General features: G+C 36.9%; 1 protein-coding gene across 1 annotated transcript in view; it reads right to left on the bottom strand.

Annotated features, from left to right (window-relative positions):
- The window catches only part of LOC120532397, a 319,948-nt gene that overhangs the window by 185,599 nt on the left and 111,194 nt on the right, over nucleotides 1–23,155 (bottom strand). The window contains exon 6 of the mRNA XM_039758350.1: nucleotides 17,185–17,307. Within this exon, the coding sequence (XP_039614284.1) occupies nucleotides 17,185–17,307 (123 nt within the window). The remainder of the gene's footprint in view (nucleotides 1–17,184; nucleotides 17,308–23,155) is intronic.

Here is a 23,155-nt window from a genome sequence, read left to right as displayed (position 1 = left end):
TCTAAATCAGTGATTTTCAACCTTTTCTATGCCTCGGACCTCTAGAGAATTTTTGCTTTATGTTTGCACTGTGTACAAAAGTAATATCACAGTTGAAGATGAAGAATTCAAATTTCTAATTTCTGAACCATATACGGTATTGCAGGTGAACAAATTAAAACAAAATAAGTTTTAATTTAAATATAAATTGAGAAAGTTACCTTTATAAACCTCACTAATCTTGTAAATGTTTCCCCAGTGAAGCTTAAACACTTGATTGACAATCCGGGGGTTGGGGTATCTTGAAATGAATCAAATGGTGCGCAGAAATGACATAAAGATCAAGGGGTACAGTGGATTGGAGACCCACATAAAGCAATGGGTGTCAGAGTGCTGCTAAGCAATTAACAGTTGTCGAGTTTATCTCCCAATAATACCTGCAATGCATTTTAAAAATAGATGCGCTTCACAGTTCAAATTGCTGCGCTACTGCCAGGACTGCCCGCAGGAGAGATGGGCTGAGTGGAATCATGAGAAAAGGAAAAATGTCAAACAAACCTCAATATGAGTGACGATTCATGATCATGACTTGCACAGAAATCAATGTTAGACCTCACCCTTCTCAGTGGATCATGGCAAGGTCCAAATTCTGTTCTCTTACAAACATTACTTGCCTTTAGAAATGCTCTGCCTGCAGCAAGTAACCCATGAGAACAGGCATTGCTGCAGCTTATTCACTGGCACAACCTTCCTCTTTGTCGAACCCCATGAAATGCCATCTTGCACCTCCTGGGGGTGTGGCACCCCAGGTTGGAAACACCTGCTCTAAATGTTTGTGATGTGTCATCTGTTGGAATGACAGAGACATAGCAATCAGAGAGACACACAGAAACATGTCCTTTTATTAAAGTGGAAGTACAACACTTTTATTAACACAATTGTAATTTTTAAATGTGCTTTATGAAAAAAAAACTTACTTGTTCACTCTAGTTCAATTCAAATGCAAGTACTGTTGAATTGCTAATAAGCCCTTCCATTATTTTCAGAAAATGTAGACAATTACTGGACATGGCAGTTTGCTCTTATATAAGTCAGCCACCAAGACCGCACAACTATTCCCACATTAATTCACGCATATATGCCATGCCCACTGTGTGTCTGGACATGAAGAAAAACAAACATTATAAAAATAAAATGCTAACATTTCTTTTTAACTCTGGTTAGAATGCATCTTTAAATACACAGGTGAGCCTGTGTGCATATTTCAGTGGTGTACCTCTCATTCTGAAAACATCATTCCCTTTTAAACTACACTTTCTTTCCTTTTTAGAATGCATATTTTTTCCTTTTGGAGCAGGCCTTTCCTTTTAGATCAAAGTAGAAGGTGTTCCGTATTGGCAGTTCAGTGCTCAAGGGACAAAGTAAATTTATTTTCCACTGTCACAGTTTATATTACTGATTGAATTTTATGCAATAGCCTCAGAAGGCACTGGCGATATGATGCTAACTGCCTGCATAATTATCTAAATATATGTTTAAATTACATGAATTACAGACATAATGCTGATGATTTATCACTATGGGATTTGTATGGAACTAGGTCAATAAAAACTCAGAGGCTTTGGTTTTAATGATAAAATTAAGAAATGAATGCTTTCAAGAATGGTTATGGGCACATTCTCCATGAAATGGCCCACTGTGCCTTACTAAAAATATAACTATTGCCAGAGTTTGTTTTGGCTCTGTTTCCAAAATGGGCTGAAAGTACCAGGGGGAAAAGTAAAAAGAGGGTTGACAGGATGCCTCAGAGCCTGCTGTGTTGTCTTTCCACAGAGATGGGATAAGCCGGGTAAAAATAACCCAAACTAGGAAAGTCAGAAAGCACTGCCCTTCTCAATAAAGGAATATAAAGACAGACGATCCTGCATTAGAGACTATCCCAGGCATCAAGGCGGGAATCTAACTTGTCTGTTGGGCAAAAGATTAAAATGAAAAGCTGATTAGTTTGTTAAAATGAGTCTATAGTGGGGTGTATATCTAGTATACTGTATAAGTTGATACTGTACATATTTAGTATGTTTTGATTTGTAAGCTAAACAAAGCAAATGCAATATTAGTGTTTCAGGAGACACAATTTATTATATTGACAAGAACAGAGGTACTTTGATGTTTATTTATACAACACAAATAACCCCCTCGCTCCAAACCAGGTCTTTACGACTGACCCTGGATGTGAAATTCACGGCAGGGGTATTGGTGGAAATTGATGTGGCAAGACTGACTGTTTTTGAATGCACATGAACCTATAAACCAGGAAGGCCATAAACTGCCCAGCTGGCAGGAACAGAAAACAACTAAACAAAGCAAATGGAGGATGAGTTGTACCTGAGAACTTCCACTGGTAAATGGTCCAGGAAGGGACAGGTAAACTAATTCTATTGGTCTAAAGCTATGGCAGTTTGCGACTGGTTTTGAATCAGAGGCCTTTCTGTTCCACAATGCCCCACTGGTTCATGGTTTATGATAAGAATGGTATAAAGTTTGTATTTACCGCTCTCTTTCACTATCTGGCAATGAAGAGAAAACCATGATGAAGACAAATCTATCTAAGCAGCCATATTAAGACAGGCATGTGGCTTGTATCAATACAGCATTCAAAGGCCATGAGGTAGCAAAGCATGCTAGACTGCAGATAAGTTGAGAGCCACCTATGGATGTAAGATGTACTGCTACTTAGACTAATGGTATGGTTTATCAACATTTATATTGTAATCTGCTTCCTTATTATTTTTGGGCATATTATAAATAATATATACAGTAGTTAAATATGTAACTTAACTCCTGCCTGTTTCTTTACTCGAATTTGTCTGAGGTTATAGATTTTGGAAGGAGTGCTAAAGTACCTGACGACAGCGTGCTAAGTGTATGGAATTTAAGACATAAGACCGAATAAAGAGCATAAAGGGGGAAAATAGGGTCACCATAAGACCCTATAAGACAAAACAGAGTCTTACAATAAAAGTGACTAGAAAGCATGGTTTTAAAAGAAAATATGTCAACGCCTTGAATTTGGTTTGTCAAACACCTCCTAATGTTAATGATAAAACACAGATAAATATTATTGAATATAAGCCAATCTTCAATGATACTTACATGTTTTATTTACATTCATATTACAATTTTAAATATTTTTCTTTGTGAAACATTTCAACCAACAGCGTTTTTGGCAAGTTTTGAACATTAGAACTCATATTTTCTAATACCCTTACCTTAAAGAAAAATGAAGAGGGCATAAAAGTATAAGAAAATAATTATTACAGGCCACTGCCTCTACAGATAAATAATTCATATCACAAAGTCATTGTAACATTTATTATTTAATGACTTACTGAATTCATTCAAACTAAAGGTTAGCATATTTAGTGATCCATTTCAAACGTAAAGCTTTAGAAACTGCTGACCTTATCAAGAGGACTGTTCATTGCAGTTTTATGCCTAAATTCAAAGATGACTGATTAAATTACCCTAACAGTTAGGGGTAATTGATGGAATGGTGCCTTGCTCAGAATGACTTTCAGTGCTGCACTGTTTTAATTTTTACAGCAGGCTACAGAGCACTGCAATCACCTCAACGATAATGAAGTTTATGAAAATAGAAAGATGGGTAGATTGATAAATATTTATTTATGCAGGTGAAATATCATTACAATGAATTGTAAGTATGACAAGCTCTGCATAATGAAAATAGATTCAAATACTGGTGTATGCTTTATATCAATTTTATAGACAGAATACAGAATAATGAAATTCCTGGATACAAAAAGCACAGTGCATGGATCATCTTTATAAAACATAACGCAAAAAGGATACTTATTTTACACAAAAAATATCTAATGTATTAATTTTACAAGCTAAATTCTGAACAATCTGCAACAAATTTAGACTTTCCAATTAACCAAGAAAGGGGTTGGAAAACCACAGCTGATTCAGTACTATTTGGAACTTTCTCAATATAATAGGTTCTGAACAAGCAACATTTAAAAACTTGACCTCATTGACCTGATCAGGTGAATGCAGCTAGTGAACCCTAAGAAGATGTTGTAAGTCAATTTATGCCTAGCAATGAGCTGGCATCCCATTAAAGGATTGTTTCTGCCTTGTGCCTGTTGCTTGCTGGGATTGGCAGCAAGTGTTCCACAATCTTGCTCTGGATAAGACTGACAGATGAGTGGACTGCAAGAAAACAAGTTAGGGGTCTGTGGCAGTGTGCATGTTTTTAGTTTTTCAACTGAAACAGTTCGCTTAGGCTCGGGTTCTATGGGTGCTCACAGTTGCAGAGTAGGGCAGCCACAGTGCGTTCAGTGTGGTGCCAAGTTGATTGGTTAATTAGTTCAGTTGTTTCACATTGGCACTCTGCAGGTGACAATTAATTAAAACATAGCTCCCACGGAGGTGTATAGGAAAGCCTGAGGAAAACGATAAAGAAAAAAGAATGAAAGGAAGCAGTCAAGGAAGAAAGCAGGAAAAAAGACAATAGAGAGTGTAGAACTGAGCTACATCTAGTGTGGAGAGAAGGTGGCAAAGTGATGAGGGGAAACCCTGAAGTGCTTCCTCTATTGGTTCCATATTCTGAGTAAATAAAGAACAATTGGTTTGTTAGTATAATGACAATAACTTGTATTTACTGGAGTACAAAGCAAGGAATATAAAGAAGTACTGCATGATTTTATTTCTATTATGGACCAAGCTCGCATGTGTGTTCATCAATCTGTGCCAATATGCAAGCTATAAAAACCTGGACATTTGCTGCCCATTAATAAAACAGAAAGTTGGGTCACATGTTCTGGGCCTGCACCAAATTAACATTATTATGGACAAAAATTTGTAATTACCTTTCAGATAGCCTTGGACTCACAATTCCTCCTAACCCATTAACAGCTGTGTTTGGGGTTCTTCCAGAGGGGCTTAAAGTGGAGAAAGACAAACAAATTGTGATTGCATTCACTACACTTTTGGCACGCAGACTTATTCTGCTAAACTGGAAGAACCCAAACTTTCCTCTTTTAAGTCAGTGGGAAACCGATGTGTTATACTATTTGAAACTGGAAAAAATCAAATACTCAGTTAGAAGATCCGTACAGACTTTTTTCAAAACATGGCAGGATCTAATCAGTAATATTTTAAAATAAGCTCATAAAGCACAGAGAATTTATTAATTTAGGTATGTTTACAAGCCTTAAATTTCACTTGCTTGGCTTGCTCTCTCTCTCAGGGGTGGGGATCGATCAGTTCTTAACTCAATTTTTCTTTTTGTAAAAACTTGATTGCTTTGTATGGATTGCAATAAAATTGATAAAAAGGAAAATAAATAAATGAATAAAACAGAAAGTTAGGTAGTTCTGTGCCCCCTTCTGCTTTAGCTCATTGTAGTGTCACCCTTTGGATGCATGGATATTTCAAATTCAAAATAAATGAGGTTATGATTGAATCTAATTTCTAAAGAAATGATTTGTTAATGTATATGGGGATGCTTTGGAATAGAAAAAGAAGCTTGGGAAGGATATTCAACGTGACAGTGTTGATTCTCCCTGCTAAAGTGAGATGGTGGATAGACCATCTATGCATGTCTGATTTAAGTTTTTCCATGCAGACAGCAATATCGTGTTGAAAATGAGCTTTATATTTACTTGTGAGGTATACCCCTATGTATTTAAACTGATCTGTGATGATAAATTGGAAGGTGTCGAATCTAATGTTGTGTGTTAGAGAGTTCACTGGAAAAAGCACACTTATATTCAAATTAATTTTGAGTCCAGACATCTTTTGAAAGTCTGCTAGTGCTATTGGACTGCAGGCACAGAATTGTGTAAGTCTGATATATATAGTACCATATCCTCTGCATATAGTGATATTTTATCTCAGATGCATTTTGAATGTGAACAGCCAATGGCTCAATGGCAACTGCAAATAGCAGTGGTGACAGGGGGCATCCTTGTTTAGTACCATGTTCTAGTTTGAAGTAGTCTTAAATAACATTGTTAATACAAATTGAAGCTTTAAGACTGGTTTACAGTAGTTTGATCCATGCACATATGTTTGGACGAAACACAAATTTGTGCAATGTGGTAAATAGGTAGTCCCATTCAACCATATCAAATGCTTTTTCTGCATCCAAATATAATACGATCTCTGGGCTCTTAAACTTTATGAGTAAATATATTACTTTAAACAGGTGTCCAAGTTTGGAAGCTAGCTAGAACTTTGGAGTGTGTATTAACATCGTTATTCAGAAGTGAGATTGGTCTGTGTGATGCACATTGTAATGTAATGAGTAATTTGTCTTAGGAAAGATGGTAATTCATTTTTTGCAAACAATTTGATGCTTTGTTTATTGTATCTGGCTTCTATAGATGTTGCTAATTTTAGGGAAGCTTACTTAATTGAAAATATTTTATAAAATTCAGCAGGGTAGCCATCAGGGCCTGCTGCTGTCCCACTCTAAAGCAAGTTTTTAGCATCTAGTAATTCTAGTAGTGACAGTGTCAGAGGTTAATCCAGTTCCTCTGCCCACTAGCTGTGCTTTCTGTAATGCATCAAAAATGCATTAAATTGTGTCTTGTCTCTAGGTACTCTCTAAATGCGTGCATTATATTTTTACAGTCAAAAATGTTATCCTCATCTGTGTTAGTAATTACTGATATTGCACTGTGAACTTTCTGCTTTTGGATTTCTTAAGCTAAGATCTTATAAGCCTTCTCTCCATGTTCATAGTAATGGTGTCACAATTTCCATTTCTTTTGATGTCAAGAGGTTGAATTCTGATTGCAAAGCCTGTCTTTTCCTATACAGTGCCTCTTTTGGAGACCTGGTGTGTTCTTGATCTATTCTTGTAATTTCACTAATTAATTTGGTCACCTTCTTGGTTTCCAATTTATTTTTGTGAGAGAGATATATAATTTAAGATGCCAGCTGCAAGATAAGTATATGGGGCATAGTGATTTTGAGTTCCATGATCAGAAGGGCATGGTCAGAGATAATAATAGTGTCATACTTACAAGATTTGATCATGGGCAAAAAAAATGTTATCTTTAAAGAAATAATCAGTTCTTGAATAACAAAGATGTACTGATGAGAAGAAAGAATATGTTCATAAGTTTGAATTTAGAAAGCTTCATGGGTCTAATAAGTTATGATTGATTACAAACTGTGTAATTGTTTTGTAGTGTTAGATGTTATTGCCACTGTAGCTGAACACCTATCCAGGTCTGAATTAAAACACAATTAAAGTCTCCAGCCATTATAATTTTATGAGTGTTCACATTAGGAATGGATGAAAATACGTTATTAATTGTAACAGAAACAAGTAAATAACAAAAATATTGCCATAAGTACAGCAGAAGATGTATGTCTGTTGTCCATTGCTGTACTGATGCAGATTAAGCATTTCACATGATATGCTTTGTAGCAGTCACCAATGCACAGCCCAGTGTTACAATTCAGGATTCCAAATTCTTCATTTGTCACATGCATAGTTATACAGGACAACACACAGTGAAATGCATTCTGGTCTGCTTATCAAAACTGTGCCAAGTTAGAAGAATATCAGTGACATTAACAAAAAAAGTCCTAGATTGACTGATAACAGTATAACAGAACATAATAAATAAGTACAATTAAGTGAATAAAGTAGAATTAAGTGTTAAGGTGCAACCGTGCAGTGATTATTGTCCAAAACCAAAGTTAGACAGGTGCATAGTTAAATGCAGACCAATTCCAAAACAAGGTAAGGGTAGACGGCATAGTACAACTTACAGTGGTCTAAGTATGTGGAGGGTCATGGATGAAATGGCATGTTCTGATTTAACATTCTCATTGCTTAAGGATAGAAACTATTTCTGAGTCTCTCCGTCCTAGCCAGGATGCTACAATATATTTTGCCTGATTTTAACAGATGAAACAGGCTATTGTTGGGATGAAAGGAGTGTTTGATAATCCTGAGAGCTCTGGTCCTGCATCTTCTGGTGTAAATGTCCTGCATAGATGGTAGACCTGACCTGCAGCAGCGTTCTGCTGCATGTATCACTCTTTGTAGGGCTTTACGGTCCTGAACACAGCAGTTTCCAAACTGTAAAGGATGTAATGTTCTGTGTCAGGATACTTTCCACAGTGCCAGAGTAGAAAGTCTTCAGAATCCCTGAACAGACCCCACACTTCCTAAGCTATTTGAGATGGAAGAGTCTCCGCTTTGCCCTTTTGGTCTGAACTTGGATGTGTTGATGGTGATGGTGTTGGAAACACAGTTACCAACTCTCACTGCCTGTGTTTTGCCTGTGAGGAAGTCCAGCACCCACATACACAAGCGGTTGTTGAGTCCTCAGTCCCTCAGTTTCACAAACAGCCTACAGGGTATTATTGTATTGAATGCTATAGTCAATGAACAACAATCTCACATAGTTCCCCTCTTTCTTGTCCACATGGCTGGGGGTGGTGTTCAGTACGTGGGAAATGGCATCCTCCATCAATCTGTTAGGACAGTAGGCAAAATGGAGTGGGTCAATGGTGCTTGGGATGGAGGATGAGAAGATGTCTTTCAGTAGCCTCTAGAACACCCTCAAGAGACGCTTGGATTTAATACCAAGGAGGTTAAGCACTATAGGATAAGCGTTATCTGGTCCCCGCAATATGCTTGATTTCAACCTACTTTATCTAAGCAGTACTTTTCTCTGTAAAATTTCCAACTCACTACATATCTCTATAACAGTCCCTGTAAGTGCTGAGTAGTTACTGGGCTCTTCATACATGAAAACATCAGGAAGATGTGAATTTAGAATAAATGAACAAACAAGGAGGTAGCAAAATGATACTCAAAATTAAAAATATCTAACTGCTCCTTGGACCTAACTAAAGAATAATTTGCCCAATGACAATAGGGCAAGGTGTCTACAGTATGTCACTTATCTAATGATGTATTTTAATAGAAAGTCCTGTTTCTTACGTTTCTGCTTTGCCCTTAAAACTTTCTGCTAGCCGAGTGCTTGCCAGACCCTTTCCTCCTAATTCAACATTCCATTGACTAATGGCAAGTAGGGGACTTTAAAGCACAAGCCAGGGACTACTTTCAAGTGAGTCCCTGGCAAATTAAAATCTTGCATGTGGTCAGTAAGTAATAGTTGGGAAACTTGAGTTGAGCTTCTACAACTCTCTCTAGCTGCCCCAGGTGTATCTGCAGTCTTGGACACCATCTTCCCTTTAAAGGTCCAGGAAGGATAATGGTGACTGGTCCCCTCTCAAGGACCAATGCCAGATATAACTGGTTTTGTTACTTCCACCTACTCTAAGAGAGAATGCTGTACTGACAGTCCCACGCGCACTACATTATATATCAGTCTTAAGTGATGTTGGTACAGCTATACTGAGACATCTAGGCAAATGTCCACCTTCAGGGTGCTTACTTGGATGTTTCATAGCCCAGATCAGATCAGTTCTCAGCCAAGTGGAGGCACACACAATTCCTTACTTATAAAACCTAACTTTGAGAAAAAAGTCTGACTTTCCATACTTTTGATAGCCAGCAAAATTAACATATTCTGAGTTTTCTGCTGATATCATATAATATTCTATTCCTCATGACATATGTTGTTGCTCAGCTAATTGAGATATTACACCTGCTCCAATATCCACTATACTGTAACTCCTTCATTCTATGCTCTCAAACCCACTTAATCCAAATCAGTGCCGCAGCATCCTATACTAGCAGTATTTATCCTGGTTCATACCTCAATGGCTAATTTATGCTACAATAGTAATATGGCACAAAAAGAAACTGTATGTGTTACCAGGATGAAACCTGCCCAAAAATATGTGGAATGTGCTGGCGTCTGAATAATAAATAGCATGCAGTATATTAGCAATAAGAGTGCATAAACAGACAAATAAAGATAAGAAGCAGTTATTCTAAATGTAAGCTACATTACCACACACAGTACTTTTGAGACACAAGGCAATTACTGACCTTTGCATCAGGCAGTGAAATACATTTTCTAAATTATTATAATTTTGGAAATAGGCACAGTGAACTGCCAGTCCATTATTCAGCCTGGCCACCTCTCAGCTCACAGCTGAGAAATTGTCCATATTACTGCATGATATTTATCACTAGATAAAGCTGAAGCATTGATAACAAAATTCCAAATACCCTAAATATCTTGAGTATAATTTGATTTTAATGGTATTTTATTTAAAATTAAGATGAAAAGTGATAGAAGGATTTGAAATTATAATGGGATGTATTTATTCCAGCTATTTCTATAAAATGAGTTATTATTATACTAAAACATATGGGCACAACTTGAAGCTGATAAACGTAAATTTTGAACAAACCACATTTTCGTCACACAAAAAAGACACATGAAATAGGTTACTAATAATGTTGATCAACAAATTTTGGCAAAAAATTATTTGCAGCGAATTTGCTGCATTCACGTTCACCATTGTTCATAAAATTATTAATTGGTAATTGGTAATTCAGCCAGTTTAGGATAACTTTATCTCCAGCACCCCATAATTCCTTGCGAGGCCAGTGTGACATCTCCCAGAGCTGTAACAGCCAACATTGGATGAGACTGCCCCCTAAGGTATATAATGCTGATCATTTGCATTACAGACTCTGTGGGAGCTTAGTTATTGGTAGAATAGATAAGTAAATAATGCAGATTCTCAAAATTTTATATTTATGAGACCACTTCAAAAAATTGAATGAACCAGGGGCTTCAATCATGACACACCATTTTGAATTTTCTGCATTTAAAAGACCTACGTATTTTTTCTGACTTTTGACTACAAATTCAGCATTTCTGCTTTGTTTTGATGAACTATATGATTATGCATCTCTAACGGAGTTATTTTTTGTTTGATCTCATGGAGGCATGGTGGTACAGAGGTTGGCACTGCTGCTTCACTTTTCAGGTCACCTTTTTGGCCACAATAATTAGACCAGTATAGTTGGCAGACATTTTCCTAGCCCTCAGGAATACTTTAAAGATGATTGCACCATTATAATCCCATAAAATCTAGTTCAGTAGTAGTAGTACATCCCCATTGACTTTTTTGCCAAGTTCAGCGATATTCGCAAACACTTCCATGATTTCTCCAAGCTCGAAAATCATGGAGCTAATTCATCACTAGTTACTACCTACAGTAGAATCCCTGTATCTGCAGGTGATATGTTTTAGACCTACTGCGAATGCCTGAGAAGGTGTATAGTATCGAATCCTACACATACTTCATTTTTCGTTTACTTACATAAATATGCTAAAGTTTAATTGATAAATGATGCACAATAAGACATTATCAACATTAAGTAATAATAAAATACATTGTACATTATTGTACTTGTGCTCTCTCTCTCTCTGTCTCTCTAAAATGAACAAGATTCTGACATTTAAGGGCTCATTTATACTTCACGCTAAGAACGTGCATGCATCATGGCTGCCACGCGTTCCCAGCGTTCATTTGACGTGTCCTCTGAGCACGTCCTCAGAAATTAAAGCGACGCATGCACGAGTTGCAGTAACAGCAAAAAGTAGGGGGGCGCAGTGTGATAAAAGTTGGAATGTGATGTCAGAGTCTCGGTTTACTATCTACATGTGACAGAAAGCCACTTTGAGGATTCTACGGGATCGATGTTCGCGCTTCAATGTTTGATGAATGGTTCGATGTGGTGAAGCAAAATGCCGACATATAAATGCATTCGTGGTGCTTTTATATTCAAGCGTAATGACACAATACATTTTAAGTCTCACATATCTTTTGTGCTGTCTTTTATTTTTTTGCATCTTCACAACAGCAACATAATGTACAGCGTTGTATTTGAGCCACAGAGAAAAAAAAATTAAGGACGTGGTGAAAAGGTATATTTTGTGATTAAAGTGGACATTTTGGCTTTAATCTTGAAATGTCCATCTTAACCTCGTAGTTTACTTTATCATTAGAGCAGACCATTGTAAACGTCATCTCAGCTGTTAATTGCTAGGAGCTTCTGGGGCTTCCTCCTGACCTGACAACGGCAGCAAACAGCAATAGATCACCACACAGAACGCATTAAATGTACTGTATGATACTCTCTGCACATTTAGAATCCTTAGATTTATACTTGATATCACTTTCATAATGAAATGCATTAAAGCATGTAAGTTACATTTTACAGATAAATCATGAATTTCATTTAAATAATGAATACTAATAATATTTACACACAGCTGTGCAGATTTGGTAGCACTAAAATGTATGTGAGTGCTTGTATTCACCTTGCGATGAGCTGATGCCTATCCAGGGATTGTTTCTGCCTCATGCCCAATGCTAGCTGGAATGGGCACATCCCTGGATTGATGGATTTAATCATTAAATATCCTTTTCAGAGATACTGTGTCATTGGAATTTAATGGGTGCTCCAGGCAATTCACAACACAGCAAAGCCGAACCTCTTCTCACTGTGATAATATCTCGCACTGCCACCTAGTGAATTCTTCCAGATTAACGTAAAGTACGTGCGCAAGTATAAACAGTAAAACGCTTGTGTAGCAGCAACGTCTGCTAGAGCATGTGTCGTGTCGCGTCAAGTATAAACCTGGACTTAGCTTAACCCTCAAGTGATAACGGAGCAATAAAAAATATGTTGTATACACAAACAGTTTATACACATTTTTACATTCCATTTTTACATTTATTTCTTAAAAAATATCTTAGCCTATTGTGAGTACTCAATGGCTTCACTGTTCTTTGTTGTTTTTACTGATAGAAAGAACTTTACAGTTTCTGTTAGGCTTTGAAGAACTGCCAACATCAATACATTTACTTTGGCACTTTGTGGGCCATTATTAAGTAAAATTAAAGTTTATTTTCAGAATAACGCTGCGATGACACAGCAACATATGTAGACGGCGAGAACACTTTAGGCTAAAGGCTGGTTTATACTGTACTTGACATGCTGGCATGGCAAAAATGATGTCAGACACACAGGCTTCTTCCCGTACACCAGCAGGGTTTTTGCCACATGCTATGCATAGAATGTGCTGATCATTCATTTCTGGAATTTTCCATTTAACATTTTCAAGCCACAGCAAACTGGAGATAACTGAAAATGCGGAAACCAAATCCATGGATATGGGGGTTCTACTGTAGTACAGTAGACAGCGGAACTCTGGAGACCTTTAATTCTTGACTTGAAATAAACCAAATAAATAATATTTCCTCACATTTATGAAAGAATAATTAAGCCGAGTGTACCAGACTGAAGCAAAAACAAGTTCAGAATGAGCAGATTTTAAAATGGAATTAGATTTACTTGAGAAGAAAGAAAGAAGTTACCAATATTTGAATGTTGCAAATGTGTCTACGGTCCTCAAGAAAGAAGATAAAATGTAATTCCATAATTATTGTTAGGTTCTACATTATGCCTGGCTTTGCAGTTCTGCCAGTTTTGCCCTATTTCCCCTCATGTTGTAACTCTTTCAGGGTGGATGTCGATTATTGTTGAAATTCAGGGGCAGAGGATGTTAATTACCTGTAAACTATGACAAAACTTGCCATTACATTTTAGTTTGACTCTCTATGCCAGAACAAAAGATAGCTTTGTTGAATGGACCTTGATTCCCTGCACATGCATTAGTGGTGAACAGCAAAAAATGTTTTAAATGGCATCGATATCTGATGAGAGACTAAAGCAAATGCACAAAAAAATTCTAAAATGGCGTCTATATCTGATGAGAGACTAAAGTAAATGCACAAATAAATTCTAAAATGGCGTCTATATCTGATGAGAGACTAAAGCAAATGCACAAAGTGGACGAATTTGTAGAATTATTGCTGCATCAGACTCTGACTTGTCAGGCTCAGATTTTTATGCAAGTGATCTGGAGGTGGGTTAATGAAAACAAAAGTAGAGGTACCAGCATCAGCTGATCAGTCCCCAGCTGATCAGATTGCGGAACATGTTCATGTAGCTGATGCATCTACAGCAACATTTGCCTAAGAGGACTGGCACTTACGATAATGAGAGGTACAAACCAGATTTCGTTGCATTGCAACTGCCACTGCCACCATCGAGCTGACCCCATGCAGCAAACAGGTGTCTACAGCACCCTCAGCACACAGCAACAAATGTTTTATGTTGGTTTATATGTGAAACCATTGCTTTATGTCATTTTCATAAAACTAAGCTTTTTGGAAAAAATATTCATTCCCACGAAGAGTTAATCTAGATACAAATGGGTGGGGTACTTTGAAATGCATCAGAGGGTTTAGATGCTGCAGCAATTAGGGCTGGAGTCACCTGAAAGAACTATAAAAAATTTCTTTCTGTCTTTATTCCTCCGTCTTCTCATTCTTGTTTTGAAAGGTCTTTGATTTCCTTTAAAGTAAGGTTTGTAAAGACTTAAGGTATAGATTATTCTTGTTTTGATCTTGGCTCTGATATTATGATAAACAAATTTCTCTCGGTACTGATGGACATAAGATAAGGTCTGAGTACATTTTTTACATGAAATAAGGGGTTTTGGACCTTTAGGATTATGATCTTCACATTTATTTGTTGCTTTACACAATATTTACAATTTTGATAACATCACAACATTGTTTATAGCTGTGATCTTTCCCAAAATCACCTGGGAATATGTGAAGCGTAACATTATACAGAGTGCTAGCATAAAGACCAGTATTTTCTAATTTGTAGTTTCCAATATTAGGATTCCTGTGTTGGTGTGGTTTGTGTTATTTTGTCTATTCCTGTTTACAAACTAATATTTTCCTGATTAAAAGACTTCGGTTTTGCTTACCATTTCAAACGTGACGACTGGTTCACTGTCTTTTTTGGTTTCGACTTGACCACATCTCATCTCACAATTATTTTTCACTAAAACCTTTACTGTCTCGCCTTGAGTCAGCACAGTCATAACTGAAAGTCATGAAATAAATAAATAAATAAAGCCCAGAATGTGAACATTGCAGGATTTCATAGACAAGAGGGTACACATAACCAAAAAAAAAAAAAAATACACACAGATATTAAATGTACTCAAGGAACAGAAAAAATGTATTTGTAACCAGAAAATACTAACAAGAAACATCACTAAAGTTATTTTTCTTTGGAAAAATCTGAAATCACAGAGGATATGTATATTACAAACACAAAGCTCCTTCATATTGGGTCATGTTTTTGAACTGAAGACACAACTCTTGGCCAATGAATGATTAAGAAAGGCAGGTCTTTAATTCAAAAGTGTGACTCACTTGTCAATGGACATCTCGTGTGTGGACCACTTTCATTTTCTGGAGTTATTTATTTAGGAAACCTATAGCAAAAAGTGCATATGTTTTTTACATTGTGAGCATGCAACTGGATGACTTGATGAGTTGATTTAAGTGACACAAATAAATTGAGATTTTTTTCATGGATGTTTTCGATATTATTTACTGTTGTCCAGGCATGCTCACTATTCAGAAACCTTCTTATGTCATTTTTCCATGAAAACATTAGATTAAATATTTTTCTCAGCCAACGCTATAAACTACATAAAGTAAAATATTAAAAAAAAAACCTTTTGGGTGAAGTATTCCTTTAAGAAAACATGCCTTCCATGTTTCTAAAGCATACTTGAGACAACAAAAGTAAACTGGAAATAATACATTTACCACAAACTCTTGGGATTATTTTCTTGGGGATACATTTCTTGCTTGCTTGTCTGATCAAATCAGGTGTAATGAGTTGAGTTATGACAACCCTCATCCTTTATCCAATCTTGTTTCTTCAGTGGTTATGTTCTGCCACAGCTTGATTTATTGTAGGTTACCACAGTGCAAAGCTTAATAACTTACACGTTTCTCTGACACAAAAATCAACAGTTGCTGCATTGTGAATAGTGCTTATGGTGCTGTTTTTCTTGTCCTTCCACTTGATTGCAATTATTTTGACCTTTTGCCACATACCTACCTACCTACACGAGGAACGTTCACATGACCAAATCCACCATGGCAGTTCTGTAATAAAGTGCCGAGTGCATCAGTTTCAATATCTGTGATGCCGTCTGATAACCAGTTCACGTTTTCATCACTAAAGGTTCAGTTGCACTTTATTCTAAAACTGGCTTTACAGCATCTCATTTATATGTTATTGTGTGCTTTGGTTGAAGGCTCTGCCCCACTAATGAATATTGAGTTAACATTGAGTGGCAAAACCCATAGAAATATTAATGATTTTTTTTTTGCAGTATGATATTATGTTATCCACTAGATGGCAGCAGAATACTCTCCAGAGCATTACTCAGGTTTAACACTATACATTGGATCATAACAACTTATCTCAAGAGACACTTTGGGTTAACCATACTTACAAATAGAATTCTGAGCCCGAGAGATGCATAGGGTTATCGCCAAGGAGTTTAAAAGAAAATGGCAGCACTTACTTTCCTGGTCAAGAAAAACGTGACAACTGTGGCATTTTATTAAGGAGTTTTTCCAAGTATCTAAGTGTATTTTGACCAAATAATGATAAAATTGCTTAAAATATAAATTCTAGAAATAAAAATATACCAAAAGTAAAATTATTCTAAACTCAAAAACAATATAATTTAAATCACAATAATGTCCATATTGCATCTGAGATGCCAATGAATATTCTACCCCAGAAAATGTTGGGGGATACTTTAAGAGAGGAAGAATCGGGATATGGAATGAAGTCTAAAGCCTTGCAAAGTTCTAAACTGGAAAATGTAACTATTGTGCCATCCAGCCAATTCAAAATACCAGAAATCAAAGTCAAAAGAAAACAAAACACTAAGTTGTAACAAGAAGATCGATAAACAAAAAGCACCATGCATTAAGGATTTCTATCCAGAACTCAGATAACCTTGAAGTCTTTGAGTTGAACTTTATACTCTATAACTCATAACATCATGAGCTCTGGTCACCCTGCATAGCAACAGTACACACAGAAAAGTCAAAATGGAGACAAGGACAGAAAACAAAATGGCATTGCTGAAAGATGTCAAAATATTGTAAATGTCATAACATTTCTTTTATCAAAATAAGATTCAGCAACCTATACATTCGAACATGAACTAGAATGAAGAAAAAATTAAAAACAGAGCTGTAATGAATTTTTTACATAATCAAATCATAACATAGAAGGCTTAGTATACTAACTGTACTTACAACTTTTTGCAGATTCAAGTTGTTCACTTTCCCATAGCAAAGCTCCAACAAGGTCACTTCCTGTTTAGTAAAATCTTTCCCAGGAATTAGCCAGGGCATCGACAAGTTTTCTAAGTTAGCTACCTGTGAGAAAAATGCACACCGTGTAAGGTTCACAAGTTATCTTAACTCTTTAGGGCTAATTTTTTTTTTGTTTCTTATCTCCCAGGGCTGAATATTTTCCCAAAAACTAACATTTTTTAAAAAAGAACACAAAGCAATTGTTTAACATATCAAATCAACAAAAAATATTTACTTTTGACAAATATTACTGTCTTGCATGTTGTATGAGCCTGCATACTCTATGATTTCACATACATATCACATACATTTTACACAGCAAAGTCCTGCAAAGTCTGATCTCGCTCAAAGCAGCCAATTTCAGTCATTGCCACATTGCACTGCTTACAATACGTGTTGCTTTGGTGCCTACTTTTCAATTGTCTGTTGCTGCACTTTCTCACATATATTGTTAGTGTGTACTGTAGAGAGACAAGTCACCCTTTTGCCATTGTGCCATTCCACTGCCACCAAGTTTTCTGCCCGCATGAAAACCGTATTGTCACCTCTTTTCATCTTCTGAAACTTTATGAACTTTATGCATGGCATTATAGCCTGGCTCACCCCATGGGATTTGCTTCTGTTTATTACAGAAGTGAATAAAACTTTGCAGCAGCACGTACCTATCACCATGCTGCATAACCTGTCCAAAGCCACCAGGGGACAAAGCACGTTTGGACCAATGCTCCCTGAAGTTATATCACCAGTTCTGTCCCATCTCTATTTGTAATACCACAGCACGCTTCATCTCGTCTTTTGTTGTGGTTTACACTTTGAAAACGAGAATGCGATGCAAACGCAGCCCGCAATTCAAATTTCTCTGCCTACCTGTTTGTCTCGTCTGACGGTAGCTGAAAAGCAGCATCAGGAGAGAGCAGCCTGAAGTACAGCAGCTGGTGATCTGTCGTGTCCAACAGCAAGCCATGCCGTCTTGTGAAGTCCAGTAGCCAGATCGGCTCTCAACGGATCAATGTCTGTGTATTTATCCCACGAACCTTGCCGTAGATGCATCAGCTGCGCGAAGGCGCTCAACTGGCAGCAGATCTGCTGGCACGGCATCGGCTGGTGTTTGATCAGCTGATGCCGGCTTCTCACTCTCTTGCTCGATCTCCTGATCACTGTCAATAAAATCCGATTCTGAAAAATCAGAGTCCGACTCGCGATAATGCGCAAAACATTGTCTGCCGAGTGTTTTCTTTTCTACACTTACTTCGCTCCCTTTTCACATGTCGATGCCATCTTGCCATTGTTTACATTTCGCAACTCACGCACACGCTAGGATTAGTTGCCGAGTCAACGAGTCTAGCATTCCTCCAAGCACAGAGGGAATGCCTGTGACGTGACAGTGAGATATGTCGCCATTAACAGCTAATTATCGCCTCTATCCCTGGATGTCGACTTTAGTCGACATGCGCCTCAACCCTCCTGTCGACAAAAGTCGACATCCGCCTAAAAGAGTTAAGTTATTTTAAATGCATTGTTTGATAATTATAAATTGTCATTTAAGCTGATGCATGTGCTGAAGAATGGGAATGAAACTGGAACAAGCTCCTTTTGTCAGATTGTTTTTTCTTTATTCAGATAATTACACGATCACTTAAAAAGGAGAAATGTATGCTTCTGGAAGCATATCTAATCTCATATAGAGGTCATAACATATATTGTTTACTCTACAAATTGGTTATTTAGAACTTTACCACACTTGAAATCTTTAACAGTTTCAATGCTTCTCAGAAATAAAAAATAAATAAATAACAAAATCTCATAATAACAGGTCTTTCCATTTCCAGAAAAGCAGCTGAAGTTTTCACATTTATTTAAATAGATGTCAGTACCCTTCAAAGTTAACAGCAGTTGTCAAGCTACCATTAACCTTCCTCTATTTTCCCTCTCATTGTTTTACAAATGCTAATAATCATGCTTCAGTTAGAGAGGCGAAATTCGACAACTAAGACAATGAGAAAAATGAAGTATCTGATCCTCTTAAAAGAGAAAACAATGAAATGGCAAAATGAATAGCAAATTTTATTATACAGTTGAAAAGGTCAATTTATTCAAATAATTTCAGATATTACTTTACCTTATACATCTATGTTCTCTCAAATATAAAAAAAGCATTTTATTTTCAAAATAAATCCTGTGTGCTTCTTAATCAGCTATATATGTATACTTTACTCAATTTCAATCCAAAACTGTAAAGAATATGAAATGTCATCATTCATAGCTGTCGATAAGTACCTTTTATTTTCAATTAAATAATCCATGAAATAAACTGACCACAGTTATCATGCCAGTTATATCTCACAAGCCTTCTTATTCTTTGAAACTACATTTCATTGTTATATTTTTGCTATTATACACCCCCATTTTGATTTTAGTAATTATGTGTAAATATGTCTTAAAATCATATATCAAGTTACAGTAACGAATAAACAAATTATTGTGTTGTTCTTGTTTATACTGAAAACATCTTTCAGACATTCACGGGTGTAAGTTGGAAAAAGTCTGTTGACCTCTAGGCTGATGACTTCAAGACAAGCTAACTGGAGTCAGGTGGAGGTGTGGCTTAGACATACTTTAACCTATAAAAGAGACTCAAACATTCTGAATTTGCTATTCACAAGGAGCATCTGCTGACGTAAAAATATGCCTTGTGAAAAAGAAGACCTCAGAAGATCTATTATCAAGGACTGGTGATTTGCATAAAGCTGGAAAAGGTTACAATGTAGTTTCAAAGACTTTAAATATTCATCAGTCCACAGTTAGGAAAATTGTATATAAATGGAGATGAGTTAGTACGCTGGCTACTCTCCCTAGAGTGGGCCTCCAGTCAAAATTACATCAAAGGTACAACACAGAATATTCAATTAAGTAAAAAAGGATCCCTACAGCAACATCTAAAGGCTTGAAAGGATCATTGGAACAGGTTAACATCTCTGTCCATGAGCCTACCATATGCAAAACATTGAAAATGAATGGTGTCCATGCCTCTGCTCTCTAAAAAACTACACTCCTTGACAGAAGCTTGCCAAAGACCACCCTGACACTCCACAATCCCATTTGAAAAATGCTTTATAGACTGATTAGGGTGATGTCGAATTATTCAGGAAGAATACGCAGTAGTACATATGGTGTAAAAAAATAAGATACCATATAAAAACATGAATACATAATTCCAATGATGAAGTAGTATGGTTTAGAGAGCATCATGAGTTTGGGTTGCTTTCCTGACTCAGGGTCAGGACAGCTTGCATCACTGAGTGGAAAATGACTTCCCAAGTTTATTAAGGGATTCTATGGGATAATGTCAGGGTGGCTGTCCATCAGGCGAAGCTCAGGATAAGTTGGGTGATATTGCAGGACATTAACTCTTTCAGGGCGGATGTCGACTTTTGTTGAAATTCAGGGGTAGAGGACAGTAATCAGCTGTAAACAGTATCATGCTGTTTAAGTTACTTTCTTCAAAGTTAGCTTTGTTGATTTGACTTAGGTTTCCTGTGCGTGCATGAGTAGCAAAGAGCAAACAGCCCCTCAAATGGCATCGACATCTGGTGAAAGACCAAAGCGAATGTACAAAGCAAAACACTCTGTGGATGATTTTTTGCATATCATATCACTGAGTCAGACTCTGAGTTGATGTAAGTGATCTGGAGATCGAAAACGAACGTGAGGGGCCAGCATCAGCTGATCGTGGTGCTGAACATGACCATGTAGCTAATAGCTAATGCACCTACGCCAACGTTCACCTGGGAGGACGGCCTCTTACAATGACCAGAGGTACAAACCAGATTGCGTCACACAGCCAGGGAGCTGGCCCACCACGTATTCCTGCTGGTCAATGAGCTGCCCCTGTGCAGCCCCTGCTGCCAAAGACGCCGAACGGGCACTGACAGCAGCCACAGCATGCGGCAAAAGACATTTCATATTGATTTATGTGTGAAACCATTGCTTTGTGTGCTTTTCAGAAAACTGGAAAAAATATTCAGCCTTCAAAGAGTTAATCCTAACCATCAAAATAAATCTACCACAGAATAGCTTAAAAAAAACAAGAAAATCTGCCTTTAGGTATGGCCCAGGTAAAGCCCAGACCTTAACTCAATGGGGATGCTGTGGAATGACCTGAAGAAAGCTGTTCACACCCATTACACCAAGAATATGGCTGAGAGATGAAGCAGTTCTGTAATTAAGAAAGGTAAAAAAATAATCTCCAGAATGTCATGTAGGTCTGATTTGAAACTGCTGGAAACACTTGCTTGAGGTTACTGGTGCCAAAAGAGGTTTGACAAGTTATTAAATCCAAGGATTCATTTACCTGTTCTACAGCACAACGTGAATGTTCAATGGGTGTGTTCAATAAAGATATAAAAGATGAAAATTGTTTGTGTGTTATTAGTGTAAGCATATTGTGCTTGACTAGACTTGTGACTTAGATGAAGATCGGATCATATTTTATGACCAGTTATTTTTGATTTGATTGGATATACTTTGTTAATCCCCGAGGGAAATTGTTTTTTTGCTTGACCTCTGGATCAATTTTCAGGTTAAGGCCCTTACCCAAGAGCCCAATGGAATAGGATTCCTTCTGGTAGTAACAGGATTTGAACTGGCAACCTTCTAGATACCAGTACATATCCTTAGATATAGAGCCATCACTCTGCCCTAATACTGAAAACCAGGTATGTGAAACCCTTGGAATGACATTTTCACCATTGTATAACATCTACGTATGAAATGCATTAATAAAGTAAATTGGGATCTTAATCATTAAGCTTTATTATTAATAGTCCTAGCTGGTTTATAAGCTGTTACAGGATGACTACGGCCTGTTATATGCTGAAAGCTTTTATTTGAATATTCTCACTACACAAATGTAGTTGCAACTGGTGCTCTTGTGAAAGTAAAATTAAGTACAGTAATTATTATCCACATCCACTGATGAAAGATTGTAAACAAATTTTCGGTGTTAGATTTACTGCGTGATCCTGACATCCTGTGTTCCAAATCCACTTTAAAAAAAAGGAAAAGGGTCTGTGTGTCTGTCTGGTTGCTATGTCTTGCTCAAAGATGGAGCATCATTTTTTAGTAATAAAATGTATTGCATTTGCAATTCCAGCAGAGGGTGCAACACTGCTTATACAAATCCCATATAACAGAGACATGTGGTATGCATTGCATAGTGCACTGCAAATGTTAATGCTTAGGCCTACTTTGATGGTTTCAATCTGCCTTAGAAGGGTAGCATAGCTAGTGTAAAATAAATAAGTAAGCAATTTTAGTAGAACGGCACTTCTAATGCCCATTGAGAAGTCAAGCAAAATGACACCTTTTATTTGCTAACTAAAAAGATTGCAATATGCAAGCTTTCGGGGTAGCTCAGGCCCTTTCTTCAGGTAAGACGAAGGGGCCTGAGCTGCCCCAAAAGCTTGCATATTGTAATCTTTTTAGTTAGCCAATAAAAGGTGTCATTTTACTTGACTCTTAATTCATCCAAAATGGCTAACACAGCACAACACCCTACCCATTAAAAAGGTGTGCACTAAAGGAAGCTGCAATATAAAATCAAATATGTTTGATTGCCTGTTGTTTAAGTTGCTCTTTAATACAGCATGTTTGAGCTCTAAGTCAATATCATCTATAGCCATACTTTATTTAAAAGGACAGCTACTATGCAAAAATACTGTGTATATTGTGGCTGTGCTTTTACTACAACAGTTAGATTGCACAAAACCTTAGACAGACTGTGTCATTGTGAACAGTGTTCGTTTTTCTTGGAATTGGATTATTTTCATCCAATCTTTCTAACATGTGCTCATGCCATCAGAGTCTAACACAGTGTTTCACAAAATGGAAGACCAGCTGCTGTTACTCTCAT

The sequence above is a fragment of the Polypterus senegalus genome, chromosome 7, assembly GCF_016835505.1.
Source record: "Polypterus senegalus isolate Bchr_013 chromosome 7, ASM1683550v1, whole genome shotgun sequence".
In the NCBI taxonomy this organism is placed as follows: domain Eukaryota; kingdom Metazoa; phylum Chordata; class Cladistia; order Polypteriformes; family Polypteridae; genus Polypterus; species Polypterus senegalus.
The sequence above is the reverse complement of the archived record's forward strand: the minus strand, read 5'-3'. Positions and strand labels throughout refer to the sequence as shown.